We start from the raw sequence: 18,128 nt of genomic DNA on the forward strand, positions 1-18,128 counted from the left end.
GTCAAGAAGGTTCCTTCATTTCATCAGCCCAACATAAATCATTGTATAACCATGCATTTGAAAATTAGAGACAACTGATCTTTACAAATATTTTAAATTTGGCATACTGGGTCTGACTGGCATGGAGTAGATTTTCTTCGTGACAGCCTGAATGGTGCTGTGCATTAGATTTGTGACCAAAAAAGTGTTGATAACACACCAGTGTTTCAGTTACTGCTGAAGAGTGCTTGCACAACATTGAGGCCTTCTCTATTTCTCACTCTGCCTCTCAGCGAGCAGGCAGAGGGTGGGTGAGAAGCTGTGAGGAGACACAGCTGGGACAGCTGACCCAAATTGATCAAAGAGATACCATATGACATCATGCTCAGCAACAAACAGGAGTGCGGGTAGTATTTTTCAGGCTGTTCAGAGACTGGCTAGGCATCAGTCTGCCGGTAGAAGGTAGTGAGTGACTGCCATTGTATCACTCGGGGGTTTTTTTTCCTTCACTTATTGTCTGTTTCTCAACCCTTGAGTTTTTCTTGCTTTTGGCCTTCAGATTCTCTTCCTCATTTCGCTGGGGGGCCTGAGTGACTGGGTGGGGGCTTATCTGCCAGCTGGGGTCAAACCACTACATTTGGATATGTGCAGGAGAGGAAATATTCTTTATCACATTCAAAACATTAGCAAAGCACAGCTCTACTTGCTATAACTTTATTAATCACACCCAGTCCTATTTCTGAAAACATACACATATTGTATGTTCCAATATATGCACAGACTGTACCTGACTATCTGCTTATAAGGCTCGTTTTTGCTGCAAATTTAAATAAAATTATCTATACCCACAACGATCTTGCTCTAATATAACTCAGCTACTATGTAAAACATTCAAAACCAGAGTAACTGCATTGGTAGCATGGAGCAGACACGTTCCCACTGAATTTCCAGCTATAGCATCAGCAGCAGTCAGGCATCAATGCTCTAAGTCAGCTGGCACCGCACTGTGCACATTAGAGATTTCTCTCTCTGCAACACTTGGATTAAAGGTAATATGTAGATTGTACCTTGACGTAATACTGCAGCAAAGACAATCCTTTAGATATTCTAATAAATTCATACATCACCAAGCAAAAGAAGCAGTTACAGCAAAGTAGCAGCTGCTGATTCAGAGAGCAGTTCAAACTGGTTTATCAAGGAGCAAAACTGTGTCTGCAAGATTTTTAATTTCCAGAGATGGGACCCGGAATTGTTCTAGACCTTTATCTACCTGCATGATCTTATGAGGACCAGTAAGTCATCCCACTAACTAATAAAGGAAGCAAAATGAGCTCTAAAACAAATTATAGGTAATTCTGAACTAGACCACTGGTTTTGCAAACATTGTAATTAATTTTGACTTCACTTACTATAATTTCAATTGCAAAATGCCGAAAGGGGTGTTCTTCAATGCCTTCAACTTGTTCAAGCTGAGCTGTCAATAACGGGTATTTCAGGCTTTTCATACAGCTGAAATAAAAAGGGGTGAAACTAAATCACCAATACAGTCACAAATACAGACTATAATAGTGTCACTGATGACCAAGAATAAAGTCTCTATTCATACTAGCTGCTGCTACTCCTGATATTCCAAGGAGAATAAAAAAAAAAACAACCACCTCCTGTAGAAGTATCCTTAGACTTCACTTCCAGAACATGATTACCCTCACTGTTGTAAATCTGAGAAGCAAAGGAATACCAAATCAGCTTCAGAGCAGAGGCTAATATTTCTTTACCATTTCCCTGTACTTAGAAATATTTTTACTTTTCTTCTCTCACTTCATAAATATGTAAGGCATATTTAGGTTTTTTTCTTTTTTGAAATACCACATTAGTTAACATATGTTGGCAGCATTACAAAACACTAGTCTATAAAAATATATTACACTGACATAAAATGCTCACAATTTTAATAATTCTTCTTTCAGCTCCATGTCATTGTATTCTGATGACTTCTCCATGTTTTTAACAACTTCATTCACAAAAGGTTTAGCAAAGTCCACCACTGCATTACAACATTGACAGAGACCAAGTTTATCTTCTTGTATTTGTTGTTTTGTATAAGGTACAGGTAAAGGAGTAAGCTGATTCATAATCATGGCCAAAGATAAACCCACTGAGTAGGCCTTCTTGTTCTGAAGTTTCAAAAGCACTGGGGGAAAGAAAAAAAAAAAAAGGAAAAGGAAAAAAAAGAGATCATTTTATTTTGAGACATGAAGTTATTGCTTACTTAGTTGAGGAAAACGTGAAGCAAAACAAGAAAACATAAAAAAGCCTTTAGTTTCCAGAAGGAGAGGGACTGATAACCTGAAATCACATGAGCAAATCCAGCAAGACCAAACATCGTCCACTAGTTTAATATACAGTAGTTAAGATGACCATGTATTTGAGAATGACTAGTATTAAAGCAGTCATCCATTTCAACAGATTCTTCCTTTCTCTGTAGCACCATGATGAGGACTGAAAAAAAATGTGTCTTTCTAGAACTAGTCTAACTGAAATAATACTCATTTATCTGACCTGGAAAACTCATTTATTCCTTCACTCCTGTGCTTGGCAAAACCACAGACAATGGCCCAACCCTTCTGAGATCTGACTCGACCTGAAGCAGCTCAGAACTGTTCTATACTCCACACCAGAGCCAACCGAGGGGCTCCCAGACTGAGGAAGCAGCACAAGTGGTTTTCCCTTTAAACAGCACTCAGGCTAACTGCAGATTGGCTATCCAAAAAACCACATACTTCTGATTACCAAAATGCTTCTCTTGTTAAATTCTAACATAATTCAATAATACATCTCAGAGACTGCTACAATCAGATTTAAATTTGATACACAACACTTGATTTCATCTCACATATCAAAACAGAAACTACTACTTGTTACCTACTTAGTGGGTATCCAAAACCAATATGTCTAGTTTTTATATGTAAGTCAGAAGAATGCTTTCCCCTCACCAATCAAATATTTCAACCTGCTTCAATCTGAAATAAAAGTTTTATACTATGAAAATATGAAATTTTACATTTTAAAAGTTAAATAATGAAGAATTTCACAAATCCATATAATTCTCTATATCTGTAACAACAGTATGAACGGTTTACACCTCTAAATGTAACTGTCACAGGACCACATTCTTGTAAATGATGAAAAATAGCTGAATATTGCTTTTTTAACTGATGCTATTAGTCCCATCTAAAATATTTTTCTAACAGGCCAATATAAGCATGAAAGTTATATCCTGTGTTATTTTGCAGAATGTAATAGACTGTAAAGCCTGTCAGGACAGACATATTCTGAAACTATTCCAGCAAAGGCTAAACTAAATTGATACACAAATGATAAAATAATTTAATTCAGAAATCACATGAGAAACTGAATCTTACCTGTCTGCAAAGGCTGAAGCAGTAACATGACAGTTTGGCACACTTGCTCTGCAGAGGTCTGCTCAATCTGCTCAAGTAAACCCAAAAAAAGTTCCTTTGGATTGCATAGCTACAAGAGAGAAACAATGCATATTTTTTAATAACCAATAAGCTAAAAAATTCATCACAAGCAAACTTCAATGCAGAAGTTCCTGAACGTCAAGAAAGCAGATCTGAACATCCAAGATAACCTTCAAGAAAACAAATATGAAACAATGAGTACCTCTCTACAATTAATATGTTCTGTACAGTGTATAAGTGTGTACAGTTTCATATAAGCTGAAAACATATAAGTAATGACACTACACTTGATTTCTACGGTCCGTAAAAACCTCACAGTACCTTAGCAAAGTAATCCTTAGGAGTAGACAGAAAAGAAAAACTTCAGTGTGAATTTAACTCAAGCTATAGAGTTTGCAAGTTGTCTTTTAAGTACATGAATGAAAGGGAACCAGTTTTCTATAGATTAAAACGTTTTTCCCCTACTACTCCATCAGGATCATCAGGTAATCATTGTCATATTGTACCTGCAGTAGACACGAGGCAGTATTGCTGTGGCTGCTCTGCAGCAGCTGGCTATCAGACTTTGAGCTCTATCTGCCTTTTTCTTCTGGGCAATGTTATGTCTCTTTGTTTTGCCCAGTCACTAATTTCACAAAATTTATAAGAGGTTATCTCTGAGAACACTAAGCCTGTGTGTACTTCAGATGAAACTAGCCTGTGAGTTTAAAAGTTACGAGAAATGGACAGAAAAACCCAGAAGTATTCATGCCTTGTTTTCCTTTGAAGTTGGGGAGAAAATTAGGACCTCTCCCTTCCCTACAGTTTTTGGATTATAACCATGTATTTCAAAAACATACCTGTGCCAACTGATGTAGTATCTTCAGGCAGTGTTCTCGTTTATCATCTTCCTGTTTATACATGAAAATACATCTAACAAGAGGACAGATGAGATTCCAACCCATACTCTTGATGATAACCTAAAAAACAGATTTTCAGAGAATAAACCAAAACTGGGTATCTTCTGAACCCAGAAAGACTGTATATATGAAGGCCAAAAAAAGACAACAGATCCATGCCCTGGTTGTTACCAACACCATAATAACATCACTGATAATTTAACAACTATTACCACAAAGTTCTATATTTGACATGCATTGTATTCTCCCCCCATACCTATAAACACAGCTGCATATTTTGTAGTTTTCTTTAATGTACTAACAGGTCAATATATATTTCTAAGAATTTATATGACAATACATTTTAAACAGGACTGAGAAGAAGAGTTTTGCTGAAAGAAAGAACACTTTGACAAATTATGTTTAACCTGAGGGGATTGAGATCTTCAGTTGTTACCCCAAACTCACAAAATTCAAAACCAGACTGTGAACCCCATGTAACATTGCCAAAACATTCCATCCTCCACTTGCTTCCTGAGCTTCTTATTTACCTGTGTACAATTTAGTATATTATCGCAGCTCTCCAAAGTGCCTGCAGACATTAGCATCTCTCACATTAGCATTAGCTGAGCTGGCCCTTACTGTTTTGGCCAATATCGTTATATTTATCTGTGGTGGGTTGACCCCAGACATCAACTAAGCACCCACCAGCGGCTTGCTCACTCTCCTCCCCCAGTGGGATGGGGGAGGAAATCAGAAGAACAAAACAGAGAGTAACTCATGGGTCGAGATAAGGACAATTTAGTAAGTGAAGGACAAAAGAGGAGGGGGGAATTACACAAACCAACTCCCACCAGCAGACCAACGCCCAGCCAGTCTCCAAGCAACAGCTACTTTGGAATGGGTCCTCATCCCCATGTGTTTTTCTCGCTGAGCATGATGTTATAAAGTATGGAATAACTCTTTCATCAGTTCAGGTCAGCTGTCCCAGCTGTGTCCCCTCCCAACTTCCCTGCTCACTGAAGGGGCACAGTGAGAAATGGAGAAGGCCTTGACACTGTACAAGCACTGTTCAGCAATAGCTGAAACACTGTTGTCAACACTGTTTTGGTTACAAACCTAAAACATAGCACCAAAGAGGCTGCCATGAAGAAAATCAACTCCATGCCAGCCAGACCCAGTATACCATCTGAAATCCTGTCCTGCCAAAAAAGGCCAAAGTCGCTTTCTGAAATTACAATAGAACGTGCGCTTAACACAGAGCAACTTATTAACTATTAATATGTACAGCCTTGTTCCACAGTAAAAGTAGCTTTCCCTTTTTAATGAGCAGTTTTATCTATTTAATAGCGTGTTAGTGCACAACTAATATATAGTGCAAACTTAACTCACCTTATTTTTCTCATTTTGAATTACTTCTAATAACTGAGCTGCATACCCATCTTCTAAACATTTCTGACCTGCTACCTGAAACAGATTAAAATCTTCTCCTTTGAAATCAGCTTCCTCCAGAATTTGCTAGAAAGAAAATATGCATGTTTAACACCATACTTATAAAAGGAAAATAAAAAATAAGAAAATCCAAGCTTCCATTTCAAAATTAAATGCAATGTCATTGTAGCCTATGCCTTCTTATATAACACCTTTCACATATTAAAAAAAACTATCAAGAGCTACTACAGAAGACAAAGCAGTATTTCAATAGCACTTTCTACATCCAGACTACAGCATGTTGTTTAGAAGATATATTTTCTACAACAACCTGCTAGGGTTTTGTTACTTCAGACAGGTAGTGTTGAGCCCAAAACCACTTCTTTCTCCAAGAAGCAGAAGTTATCAAGCATCTTGGGATAAACACCAAAGAAAAGTCAATGAAACATGGAGGCTGAACTTAGTTGCCCAACAAGGAGTTCTGCTAACAACTGTCTTCTGTTTGAGGGTCATTTTGATTTTAATTATATACATGAAGAGAAACGCATACTGCTTATACTCGTTACTTTTAAGGAAAGAAAACCACTTACGCATCTTTGTATTATGGCTTGAAGTTCATCAACAGCCATTATAGTTTGGTTTTGTTCTTCTGGCATTGAAAACTATTATAAATTAAAGAGTGCAGTATGAAAACATAGGAAGTAAAAACAGACACTGAAAAACAATTACATTATCCAAAAAAAGGCCAATAGAGGAATGAGAACAATCTAAACAGACAGGTATTATGAAGACCACATGATAAAAAAACCTGAAAAGAGCATTTTTAATAAGTGTACACTATATCATTCTACTCCTCATATTTGCAGGAGACAGTATTACAGACAGGAATGCATTCTATGTAGAGGGAAGCAATTTTTCAAGCAGTACCAGCGTCATCTTAAGAAGTTAGGAGGCCTCAGCTACAATTTGGGCACATACATCAAAAACTACAGCTAATACAGAGCAAGTCTGGGCTCACTGTGTACCAAGCATGGATGCCCACAATATATTACATTTTCTGTGACTATTCTCACCAGAGGAGCTCCTGCTCAGCTGTGACTGGAACACTCTAACTTGATACCTGGGACATGCACAACTGATCCAACCACCATGCCAGTTTATATCGACAGTCCTATCAAGATTACATATGCAATATTATTTATTTCTTTCTAGCATCTACACTGAGCTAGTTCAGTGGCCTTTTGCCTCTATATACTGTAATTTAAAACTTTTTTGCTAAAAACAATTAAGTTAAACATTTGAGTAATGTTTAGTACATACAAAGTGATACATAGCCAGGACCATGAATTACAAATAAAATCAAACTAGATTATCCATCTGATATATCATAGGAGCAATCATAATCTTTATAGTTTTACATAATTCCATTTGCCTAAACCTGGTTATATGATCACTGTAAGTGTCAATTACCTCTGCACCTGGGTAATTAGCTAGCTATTCATCAAAACACTCAAATTCCATATTAATACAGACACCTCAATGTAACAATCTCAATCTTTCCTTTCGTTTGATCTCTGCTATGTCACAGAACATCTTGATAACTGAGCTACCTGCATGTTTACAAAAAACAGGCAATTCAGTAAAGCTTAAAAAGCACCTGTGTATGAATTTTATTAAAGAACAAACAACTCACTTTCTATTCTCAACAGCCTATTTTAACATTTTTATGTCACTGCAGTCTAGCAATGTATCTAGCCTGTCATTTTAGTTTGGTCATTATCATATGGTTTATTATCACACATTGTACTACTTGAGCTCTTAATTTTACAGGATATTATTGATCCTCCCAAAACAATTTGAATATACTTTTGAACGCTAGTATTCTTGCGTTTTCAGTCCTCAATAACTTTACGATGTTCTTGCAGGCCTGAAACATGCCCTGAGCACCCACCGTGCTGTTCCAGGGATTTACCAGCTGAGCTCGCAGACGGTCTCAGGCCTTAATGCTTAATCCAGTTTCTAATTAAATCTTTTCAGAGGTTTCAGGGGTAAATGGACATCTGAATCATGTGAAAACGCCTACTATTAGTACTCACCAAACTCCCTAACAAACACATACCTCAGCCCCTTCCCTAGGCGGGGCACAACACGCAGGCCAGTACAAAAAAGCTGCCAACCTAAACCTTTAACACACAGATGAATTAAAAAACCACAAGGCCACCCTCCGCCTCCTCAGCAGGCCGTCGGTGGAGTCGCGCTCCGTGCCACAGCCCCTCAGCCCCGACCGGCCGTACCCACCGCGCCGCCGCCGTCTCTCCCCGCTGCCGGCCCGGGCCACGCCGCGACGGCGGCTCCACCTCCCGGGTGAGAGGTCAGAGGGAGAGGGCGGGCAGCCGCGATGATGGCGGCCGGGAAGCCGCGGGGCGGCGCGCAGGGGAAGCCCAGCCGGCGGCGCGCAGGTAGGCTGCAGGCTCCGCGCGCCGGTCCCCCCCCGCTCGGCGCTTTGGGCTCTCCCTGTGCCCTCAGGCCGGCACAGCGGACTCGCCCAACTCGCTGTACCGGGGGGGAAGCGGCGGGACGGCCGCGGTCGGCGCAGCGGGGCCGTTGCCGCGAGCTCGGTGGGCCTCGGCTGGGCCGGGCTGGCCGTGCGGTCGGGACCGGCGAGCGGCGTCTGTCGGCAGCGGCCGCAGCCGGCCCCCCGGGCGGGGGGCCGGGCGAGGCGGGGCCGAGCGCGGCGGGGCCGGGCGCCCCGCTCTCCCCTCAGGCTGCGCGGAGGCTGCGCGCCTGACTCCTGCAGCGCCGCCAGCCCGCGCCGGGCGTGACACCGGCCGTGTGGCTGGTCCGAAAACTGCGTCGTCACGTTTCAAGCATAACAGTCCATTATTTTCCCTCCCTGTTGCCCTTGTCTTAAGGGAGCGGCAGCCCGGGTCCTCCGCGTCGGTAGCCGGGTCAGGGCGGGCAGAGCCCTGGGGCAGTCCGCGGAGGGCGCGGGAGGGCGTCAAGAGCGGCCCTGGGGTGAGGATGAGGACGGTGAGGGTGAGGGTGCTGCCGTCGAGTCGGGCCTGGGGCAAAATCCAGTGGTGGGACGGTTGGAAAGGACAGCGTTTCCCAGCAGTGCCGCGCAGGGGTGAAGCTGGGCGGGAGAGCCAGGGTGAGTGTGCTTGGCACAAAATTACTGTCAGAATTATTTTTGCTTTAGCCTTCTGACTATACAAAATATGATGAATGAGAGTATGAAGAGTTGAGCCTGTCTGTCCTTACACTTAAAAGAGCATGTCCAACTAGTTGCTGAATGGTTACCAGCTTACTGAAGTCACTCTCGGCCACAAAAAGCAAGTTTCTAAGCAATTCTCTTGACTATGCTTACAGTTTAGAGGTTTTAACATTTTTCGGATTCCAATGTTTTCCACTTTAAAGGAAGAAAGTACACTAATTTCTATATTTCTACATTTGTATATTTGATTTCTAGGAAATAAGCTTTCAGCTGCTCTGAAGAATGAAAATGCTGCTCAAAGGTATTGTTTCTAACTAACAATATGTGCCATTCATCTTGTTTTGCCTCACTTTGAAATCGTATTCTCTGCCTTGTGTGGTTTTTTGCTTTCTGAGAGTACCGTGACTAACTTCAGGAGATTGCCAGTATCAACATCATGCAGACTTGTTTGGAGTGATGCTGTGTGTAGCTTCTAACAGCATGTATATATGTGCATTGTATAATGTGCTAAAAGTTTATGAATCTAACCTCCACAGTTACATTTTCTTACTCTGTAGTGCTTGCTTTTTGCCCTCTTAATTTCTTTGCATACCTGACATTTTCCTTTATTCTCTTTAAAAATGAAACTTGAGAGGAAAAAACACTTTCTGCCATGGACAGTTACCTGAATATTAATTTGATTCTGTAGTAGAGCTAGACTTACAAGTGAATAGCATAGATCTCTATCAGTTAAGACAGCAGACTGACTGTACATTGGCAACCTCTGTGGGCAGCGCTGCCAAATGGAGATCAGAGGCACCTAGGTGGTTGCTCTCTGGGTATTTGCTGACAGTAGGATAGTGGCAAGACTCAGGAAATCTACAGTAGTGGGATTTGTTTGATTTATTCTTTCCTTTGTACCCTCACACTCAGTCTTGTCCCAGTCCTTTTTTCTTCCTGTTCTTCGTGTCTCATCCAGTTGCCATTCTCTTGACAACACTCCATAAATTCGTTGTCCCAGGCTCTTTGTCCAGCCAGTTCTGGGTTTCCCTCTCTTGCAAGAATTGTTGGGTAACCTTGTATGGAATTATTGCAATGCAATATGAGTCAGTATTTCCCTGATCAGGGTGAAAATAAAGCAAACCATGGTTGTAAACTCCTTTGTGGTTATTACAGAGTTACTAGTCCAGCTACTTGTTCCTTTGTTTGGCCAACATGGTGTGATGTAGTAAAATGTAAGCTACTGTATTTCAGAAAAAAAGATAAAGATAGAATTGGAGAACTGTTTATGGAAATCTGCCCTCTGTGTCATTCAGTGTCTGTTCTGTTACAGGAAGGCAGCTCTGGAGGCTGCTATGAGAAAGAAGATTGAATTTGAGAAAAAAGCATTGTATATTGTTGAACAACTCCTGGAAGAGAACATTACTGAAGAGTTCCTTCTGACTTCTGTAGGTGTTGCAAGTTTTTATACTATTTTGTATCATAGTGTTCAACTTTTTTTTTTTTTAAAGTTATTAGAATAATCTACTGCAGTGTAAAGTAGACAAACCATTTATTCCCTCTCTCATCAGCTCTGGTGATGATTGCCTTATTTTCAAGGGTTCTGTGATGAAAACATGCTCTAGTTTTGCAGGATTCTATATGTTTATGAATCCTCACTCTATTACCACAGCCTTTGTTTATGCCTCTCTGGTTCTGGACTCATAGATAAAGTATAAAAATTTAGGCCTACATCACATCATCTGTGAATTTATACAGTGTCTCTGTAATGCACCACAGTTTATCTAGCAGCACAGTTTTGCTGGAACGGTATGATGCTTACTCATGTTAAGGTTGTAAATAGGCTGATAAATAGGTGTGCAAAACATGTAAATAGAGGAAAATTATGAAAATAGGTGCCACACTAGAGGCAAAATTATGAAGCTTTTGTATGTGTAAAAAGAAGTGCCCATTTCTTGTCTTTTTCCCTGTTTACCCTTTTAACATTTTTGCTGTGTAGGTTCTAAATGTTGTTTAGTAAAACTAAACTTAGTCAATAACTGTTATAAAATTAAAAATATTTATTTGCTTATGAGATTTTGGGTACAAAAAATGAGAAATTTCCCAGTATCTGTTGAAGTATTTTCTTGTCATTTTAGGGAAAATGTATTACTCCATCTCACTATAAAGACATTGTTGATGAACGGTCTATCATCAAACTATGTGGTTATCCTCTGTGTCCAAATAAACTGGAAAATGTAAGTTGCTTTTTATTAATGCTGTTATCATAAGAATCTCTTCACAATTTTTATTCTCTTGCTTTTTAATTTTAAACTGACAATATTAAACATAGGTTAAAATACTGTCAAGTAATGAGCCAGGCATCATATTATTCCATTTCAGTATAATCCTTCTGAAGTAAAAGGTAGAACTTGATCAGTTGACAACGATTACACTATGACAGAATCAACTGGCATCTACTTTGACAGTAATAAAGATGAATGCGGTATGGCTTTGTGGCCTTCCTTTGAGCATGCAGAAACTTTCAAATCTTGTTCTTCAGTGTAACCACATATCTCTGTGAGAAGGATTGAAGTGAAAAAATAATACAGGGATATTGCTATGTGAATGCGTATACATCTGTTCTAAAAATGTAAGTTATCTCTGTCAAAATCATAGTCACACTTATTTAGGTATGCTATATCACAGCTTAAGCAGAACTTAGAGATCAGTTAGATAACCTGTGATATAATACCAGTGGTGGTACACCTGATTATCTGAAAAAAAATCTACTCAAGTATAAAAAATTCTACTGTTTTGGACTTCATATGTCCCCACAGAAGTTCACTCGGAAACTCTATTGTATTTTATGTCAGTTCCTCTCTAGGTTTGTCTGGGTAGTGGTGGGCGGTAGCTGACAGTACAGTCTCATGTGCATATGAATAGATAGGGATTAAAGAAGGACCTCTCTGTAGTTGCCCAACACTTACACATGAGTAAGTTTCTACCATGGCAGCTCCATTGTTTTATGTTCAGTGCTGGCTTTTTTGTAGATCTGATGTTGCCTTCTACTGATAGTGAGATGTAAATGATTGAAGATAAGTTGCCATGCTTACATCTGAGAAGGTACAATATCAAAAGAATTGAGAGAAAAGGTGGTTGTAGTACGCAGTTTAGTTAGAACATATTAAAATATGTAAACTAAGAATGAAGTTTTCTATAAAGTCATGATGGAAGTAACAGTCTTGCTGATGAAAGCATGTTGTTTTAGGTGCCAAAACAGAAGTACAGAATTTCAACAAAAACGAACAGAGTTTATGATATCACTGAAAGAAAGGTATGGTAACAAGTCTGTTTCTAAAATGTGTTTAATATTGTCTTAACATCAGAAATGCACTTTGTAACAGCATTCATATAGTGGCTTGATTCAGAGCCAATATGTTTGGTTCTTATGAAAATAATTTCCATGAACTGTTAGAATATGAAGCTTTTCATGCATTTCAGTTTCTAGATGCTCCCTTTGGAAAGACAAAAAGACCACTTAAGTTCCTTTCTAAATTTAAACATAACATGAAAGGTTTTACTTGGATAGCAGAGCTGATCTCTTAAAGACATTTGTGAAAAAGCGTTCTCTGTTTCGCTCTGTTATAGTCAATGAGCTCTAGTGGGGTCAAAGCGCACATCCTTTACTCTCACTGAAGTTTGCAGTAGTGTAATACAAATTACATCTTATACATTACTTAGTGTGACTACCTTCAGGGTTCTGTTTTGTGGACTTTTCAACATAAAACCTATCTCTTCACAAAATCTGTTTCTTTCTTGAAGCATATTCATGCGTGTGGTTGTGTAAAAGTCTTTGCCTGCTCACAGGATATGCAGTCACCTACAGGTGCTTAGATGCTAAATTGTAGGATAAATGTTTCTAGTTCCAGAAAAAATTTCTTCAGTATCGCTAGTATACATTCCTTTCCTCTGGTTACAACTCTGGGATACACAAAATTCTGGGAATTGCTTTCTTAAGCTACCCGATAAGACTCCAAGAAGTAGGATGCAAGCATACAAGTTAATTTTTCAAAGATGCTGCCAAATATTAGGTGTTGTTCTGAGTATTGCAAAATATCCAAGTCCTGTTGCTAACTAAAATTTTCATTATTAAACACCTGAATTTTATTGCATGTCTTTTTAACTGTATAAACATCTTGTTGGGTTAGGGATTGCTCTTTGAACAGTTTTGGTGTTTTTTAAAATTATTGTTATGTAGAACCCAACACTGGTTTGCTTCTCAGTGTGTAATAAAAGTACAAAAAGCAAAGGGGAGAAAAGAAGCAGCTAAAGTGGCTTGTGGGGAATGGGATAGACCTATTTGATAGGTTTCTCAGGTGAATTAAAAACCTGGTCATAGGTTTAAAAAGAAATGTGAAATAGTATTTAATCTTACAGGCATAAAACCCAATTACTTTCATACCTTTTTATGAGAATTAAAGTTGCCTTTAGTCATATTTTCTTGCTTTCTCTCTCATTTCCAGTGCTTTTGTAGCAACTTTTGCTATAGAGCATCTAAATATTTTGAAGCTCAAATTTCCAAAAGTCCAGTATGGATGCGAGAAGAAGAAAAGTGAGTATAAACTTATACATTCATTGCTCCTTCTGAGAATATTATCTTCTCTATGCAAGCTGCCATGCTAATTAATCAGCTGCAGTGCCCCAAATTATGTCTGAAGCAGAGGTAACCGATGTTAACATGTTAGCTTAGCTTGGTTTTGTTTTAAGTGTTGTTGCTATATTGATTACAATAATTGACATGACTCAGTATTACTCATGACTCCTTAGTAGACATGACCATGTTAGCTGGGAGGGCAGACTAGTCATAAATAATGGTCAACTCCTATTAACTTTAAAATGTACTTACTAGGATTGGATTTTTACAAACCATGTAATGTACGGGATGTATTAATCTTATCCTGTTACAAGAGATTTTCTAATTTTAGCACAGCACTTGGCATTGGTCTTAAGGTTAGACTGTGGATGCTTGCACCTGAAAGCAGACTATGACATGAAGAGGTTCTTTATCCTGTCTAAATTTCAGATTGCCCATTTCCTGTTGTTACTGCAATAACGCATTTTGGAGCAGTGCGATGCAGTCCATGTTGCTAGCTTAGGAAACACAGGCTTGCAAGTGATGAGTTGAGCCAATAGGTGTCACTGTTTAACAATAAATACTTGCCTAGAGACTGTTCAGCTGAATTCATTGAGCTTTTGTTCTCCAAGACGGTACTTTTCATAGTCTCCTGGTTTTCAGCAAAAGAAACTAGCTGAAATTATATGTGTGAGCTCATTTTCACAGTTCAAATCAGTTACATGAAATACCTGTTCAATGAGAGAAGAGATTTAGAGCAACATGATCTGAAAGTAAAAAGTAGGTAAAATTAGTCTCTTCATTAAATGTTTAAGTAAGTTTACCAGTATTTTTGTGCTATTGTTCTGCTGTATTGAAAAAAGTTTTTCTAAAATCTCCCTTTATTCTTTACATCGAAAGTATAGTTCTGATATGCCTGACATAGTTAATTATTTATGCTGGGTGGTGGTAGGGAGGTGATATTTTCAAAAACCAACCAACCAAAACCCCACATAGTTCATGGCTAGGTATATCTGTTTGCACAGCCACATACATGTGCACCTGGTGATACAGGTTTTCACATTAGGATACCTGAAATTGTTTTGACAGAAAAGACTACAACCTCCACTTAAAACGAGTTAGACTTAAAACGAAGAAGGGTTATGCGGAGTTAATAATTTAAATCATTGTATGTTATCACCTTTAGTTTCCAAACTCAGTTCATTCATATGAGTGGTGCAGTTTTCATCTTTTTAACCCTGTGGGGTTTTTCGTATGCTGTCTGAGAGGTGTTAGTGCATTGACTTGCATTTAGTGCATGCTTAAAAGGTTTTCTTTCATTCATAGGACAGGTGGGTGAGAATAAAATGTGGACAGGTGGCTGTTGGATAAAATTAATAGCATTGTGATGCTGCCTCATAACTGAATTGAAGCAGATTAACTGCAAGTAGAGCTTTGGAAGGAAACCTATCAGTTTGTTTAGTAACATTTCTTAGAGTTTCTGGAAACCTTTGAACTCCAGTTTTCTTAAAGCAGTATAACTTGATAGCCTAATTTTTAACAAAGTAAAATATTCTCTTTTTTTTTATTTGTTTTGCATTAATTTGGAGCATTTTCCTATAAATGCCCTAGGATTGTTTTTACTCTAGGAACTTTGTGACCTATGAGGATCTTGGTATGTTTACTTTGCTGAAGAGGAGACCAAAGGGTCATCTGAAAGCAGTCTGTAGCTACTTGAGCCAAGCTATTCTTGGTTGATGGCAGAAAACTTAACAAAGGCTGATGGTCACAAATTATCGCATGGATGGTTCAGGCTGGACATTGGGGAAAAAAAAACTGCATGAAGGTTGTGGTGGAATGAAACGGGATACTCAGCAACGTTTTGAAATCTCCATCTTTGGAGGTTTTCAAGATTTAAACTTCATGAATTTGTGGCTGACCTAATCTAGTGCTGGTGACAGTTGTATTACAAGCAGGAAGTCAGAGTGGAGACTTCCAGAGGTCTTTTCTGACTAACATTTGTGTGACTTGCTGATTGTTAAATGTTGTTCAACATAATAGCGTCATGCTGCAGGCACATGAGTCACGCTCTGTGAACACGTATGTATAAACCTGCTGTCACTAATCCTGCTTCAGACAGAGGGTCTTGGACTGGAAGATCCTCAGACATCCCTTCCAACCTCAACTATGTATTTTATGTATTAATGTGTATTTCAAGAGCATTGATTTAGCAGAAAAGTCTTCATTCTGTTTCTTCTTTTTGCAGACCACCAGACATCGAGCTGCTGAAGGAGGGACAGAGGTACACTGAACAAAATGGGTTTTTTGTTATATGCACTTATAGTTAGAAATATTAGCATCATATCAGGTGAAAGGGGAATCTTTGATTTCCTGTGTTATAGAAAAGACCTTATTAGAACCTACACAAAGGATTATTTGTCTTGTTTAGTTTTTTCCTTTGTGATTCTAAACCAGCATATTTGATCTGTATGATTTAGTGTACAGCTGCTCTTGGCCTGTATATCTTAATTGAGCCTGTTGAAATCTGAAACAAATACACTGTTTGTACTTTGCATATTTTATACCATCTCTTCTTTGTAAAGGAAATAGTACCAATTATATGTGATGAAAGCTTCTGTACTTATTAATCTAAAACATCTGTGTCAGCAGAAATGAAATCATGCTACTCTGTCATCTCTCTGTACCTTGCTGTGTAGTGTGACTTTTTGTTTGTTTTCTTTTGCAACATATGGCCATTAGGTGGCAAACTTACATATGCTAAAAGCAGCTTTGCTGTTCCCTTGATTTTAGGGTACTGTATTTCTATATATGGTAAGATGCCTCTTCATTTTAAAATTCTAAAATGCTAAATCTGAAATTATTCTCTTGTCTTTAATAATGTCTTGTTTACTGTTCTTTTCTAACTGCCAGTAAGCAACTGAGAACTCACTTCTCTAAATAGTGTCTGTACTTGTCATCTTGATTGCAGAACGTTACAACTCTGCGTTCAAGATGACTTTTAGAAGAACAGCTATGATTCTTAAAGCAAAAAAAAGTACACTTCTATAAGGGGAAAATGCTTTATTTATCTATCTTGCATGAGAATGAAAAGCTATTACATGTAACACCATTTCTTGTTTCATTCATGGCTTGTGTTTTCTGTTACAGTGGACAGTCTGGAGAAGAGGTGAAACTGCGTGATGAAGCAGTTAAAGCATCTGACATTGAAAATCCTAGGATATCTTCAAATCCATGTGAATCTGGTTCTCATGACACAGCCAGTGACAGCAGTAGTGATACTGAACAAGAGTTTGTTTCTTCTGTCCTACCAGGAAGTCAGTCAAGTTCAGCCAATTTTGCACAGCAATTGCACAGAAAGAAGCCTCCTCAGAAAGTCTGTTCCAGCCCTAAAACTGAAGACTCAGATGTGGTAGAAGCCACTGAACAACTATCTAATTGTAAATTAGATGATCAGGCAGAAATGCATGCTTGCTCTGTTCATAATAAAATAACTGCAACACCTTCAAAAAATACTGCTCTAGGGAAATCAAGTGCTTCAGAAAACTATGAAAATACCTGTGGTTCACAGATAGTTTTTCTAAGTGTGAGCAAAAGAGGGGCAGAACATCTTAAAAGAACACTAGCTAACTTGAAAGAACATAAAAAACCTGAACTGAGGCATCCAGTTAATTCCAAAGGCAGTTTATTAGAGGCACTCAAGCAAACACTAATGGAATGGAGAACTGAAGAAACTTTAAAATTTCTCTATGGCCCAAACTATACTTCGTGTTCATTGGAGTGCATATCATCTGCCAACCAGGAGAATGAAGAACTTGATGAGGATGACTTAGATACAGCTGATGATCTTAACACTGATGCTACAGGAGATTCTGAAAACAGCTTAAACTATTCTTTACCTTTCACAGACACAGGTGGAATAGTTAAGCCTGTGCCTAGTTACGAAAAGTTAAAAGAAGAGACAGAGTTCCTAGAACTCCGAGTAAGAGAGTTCTATAAAGGAAAGTGCATCTTGGCTGAAGAGGCAGTGACACATGCACAAGCAGAGGAACATCCAAGGAAAGACAAAGTAAGTGTGCAGTGGAATAGTTTTGAGGCTGTATAAAGCCTGCTTTCAAGGAAGCTCGTTTCTGTGATCATAAATGGATAAATATCTAGCACAGGGAAGGGGAGAAGTAGGTTAGCTGCACACCATGTGTTTATTGATAAACTGTAACTATTTTGATGCTTTGGCTTTAATTAAATACTAGGTTGTAGCTGTTAATGTTTTTTGTCTAATACAGGATGATCAACAGGAAGATCTTACCTTCCCACTTGTTGATTCAAATGCACAGATGCAGATTAGAAAGCGCATCGTCCTTGAAAAACTGAGAAAAGCGTAAGTATCTTTTACTTTAGTAAATGTCAACCTGAAGTTGGTGCTCATTCATCATAATTTTAAGTAACAAACACACTGTACAAGGACATTCTGGCTTTTTCTAGTTGGCCTTAAACCCATTGTTGCCCTAAAGAATGTATTTGTTTCTGAGGCATTCATCTGCAGTACAGTTGCA

At 38.8% G+C, this 18,128-nt stretch overlaps 2 protein-coding genes across 10 annotated transcripts in view; one reads left to right on the forward strand and one right to left on the reverse strand.

Moving 5' to 3' along the window:
- Positions 1-8,203, reverse strand: part of GLMN (glomulin, FKBP associated protein) — a 21,676-nt gene extending 13,473 nt beyond the window's left edge. Inside the window, exons 1-8 of one of the 5 annotated variants that reach the window (XM_074876494.1) lie at positions 8,069-8,104; positions 7,890-7,953; positions 6,361-6,432; positions 5,732-5,857; positions 4,301-4,420; positions 3,402-3,510; positions 1,924-2,170; positions 1,389-1,488 (exon numbers count right to left, since the gene is read on the reverse strand). In XM_074876494.1, the coding sequence (XP_074732595.1) occupies positions 1,389-1,488; positions 1,924-2,170; positions 3,402-3,510; positions 4,301-4,420; positions 5,732-5,857; positions 6,361-6,426 (768 nt within the window). In that variant the 5' untranslated portion in view covers positions 6,427-6,432; positions 7,890-7,953; positions 8,069-8,104. Of the gene's footprint in view, positions 1-1,388; positions 1,489-1,923; positions 2,171-3,401; positions 3,511-4,300; positions 4,421-5,731; positions 5,858-6,360; positions 6,433-7,889 lie in introns of all 5 variants that reach the window. The other 4 variants (XM_074876493.1, XM_074876495.1, XM_074876497.1 and 1 more) reach the window with 4 other exon arrangements.
- Positions 8,154-18,128, forward strand: part of RPAP2 (RNA polymerase II associated protein 2) — a 41,772-nt gene continuing 31,797 nt past the window's right edge. For 2 of the 5 annotated variants that reach the window (XM_074876487.1, XM_074876489.1), the window contains exons 1-9: positions 8,560-8,921; positions 9,240-9,285; positions 10,297-10,411; positions 11,102-11,200; positions 12,214-12,279; positions 13,469-13,557; positions 15,824-15,859; positions 16,726-17,644; positions 17,859-17,953. In XM_074876487.1, the coding sequence (XP_074732588.1) occupies positions 8,792-8,921; positions 9,240-9,285; positions 10,297-10,411; positions 11,102-11,200; positions 12,214-12,279; positions 13,469-13,557; positions 15,824-15,859; positions 16,726-17,644; positions 17,859-17,953 (1,595 nt within the window). In that variant the 5' untranslated portion in view covers positions 8,560-8,791. Of the gene's footprint in view, positions 8,230-8,559; positions 8,922-9,239; positions 9,286-10,296; positions 10,412-11,101; positions 11,201-12,213; positions 12,280-13,468; positions 13,558-15,823; positions 15,860-16,725; positions 17,645-17,858; positions 17,954-18,128 lie in introns of those variants that run through there. The other 3 variants (XM_074876492.1, XM_074876488.1, XM_074876491.1) reach the window with 3 other exon arrangements.

The sequence above is a fragment of the Strix uralensis genome, chromosome 8 (genome assembly GCF_047716275.1).
Source record: "Strix uralensis isolate ZFMK-TIS-50842 chromosome 8, bStrUra1, whole genome shotgun sequence".
Lineage (NCBI taxonomy): Eukaryota > Metazoa > Chordata > Aves > Strigiformes > Strigidae > Strix > Strix uralensis.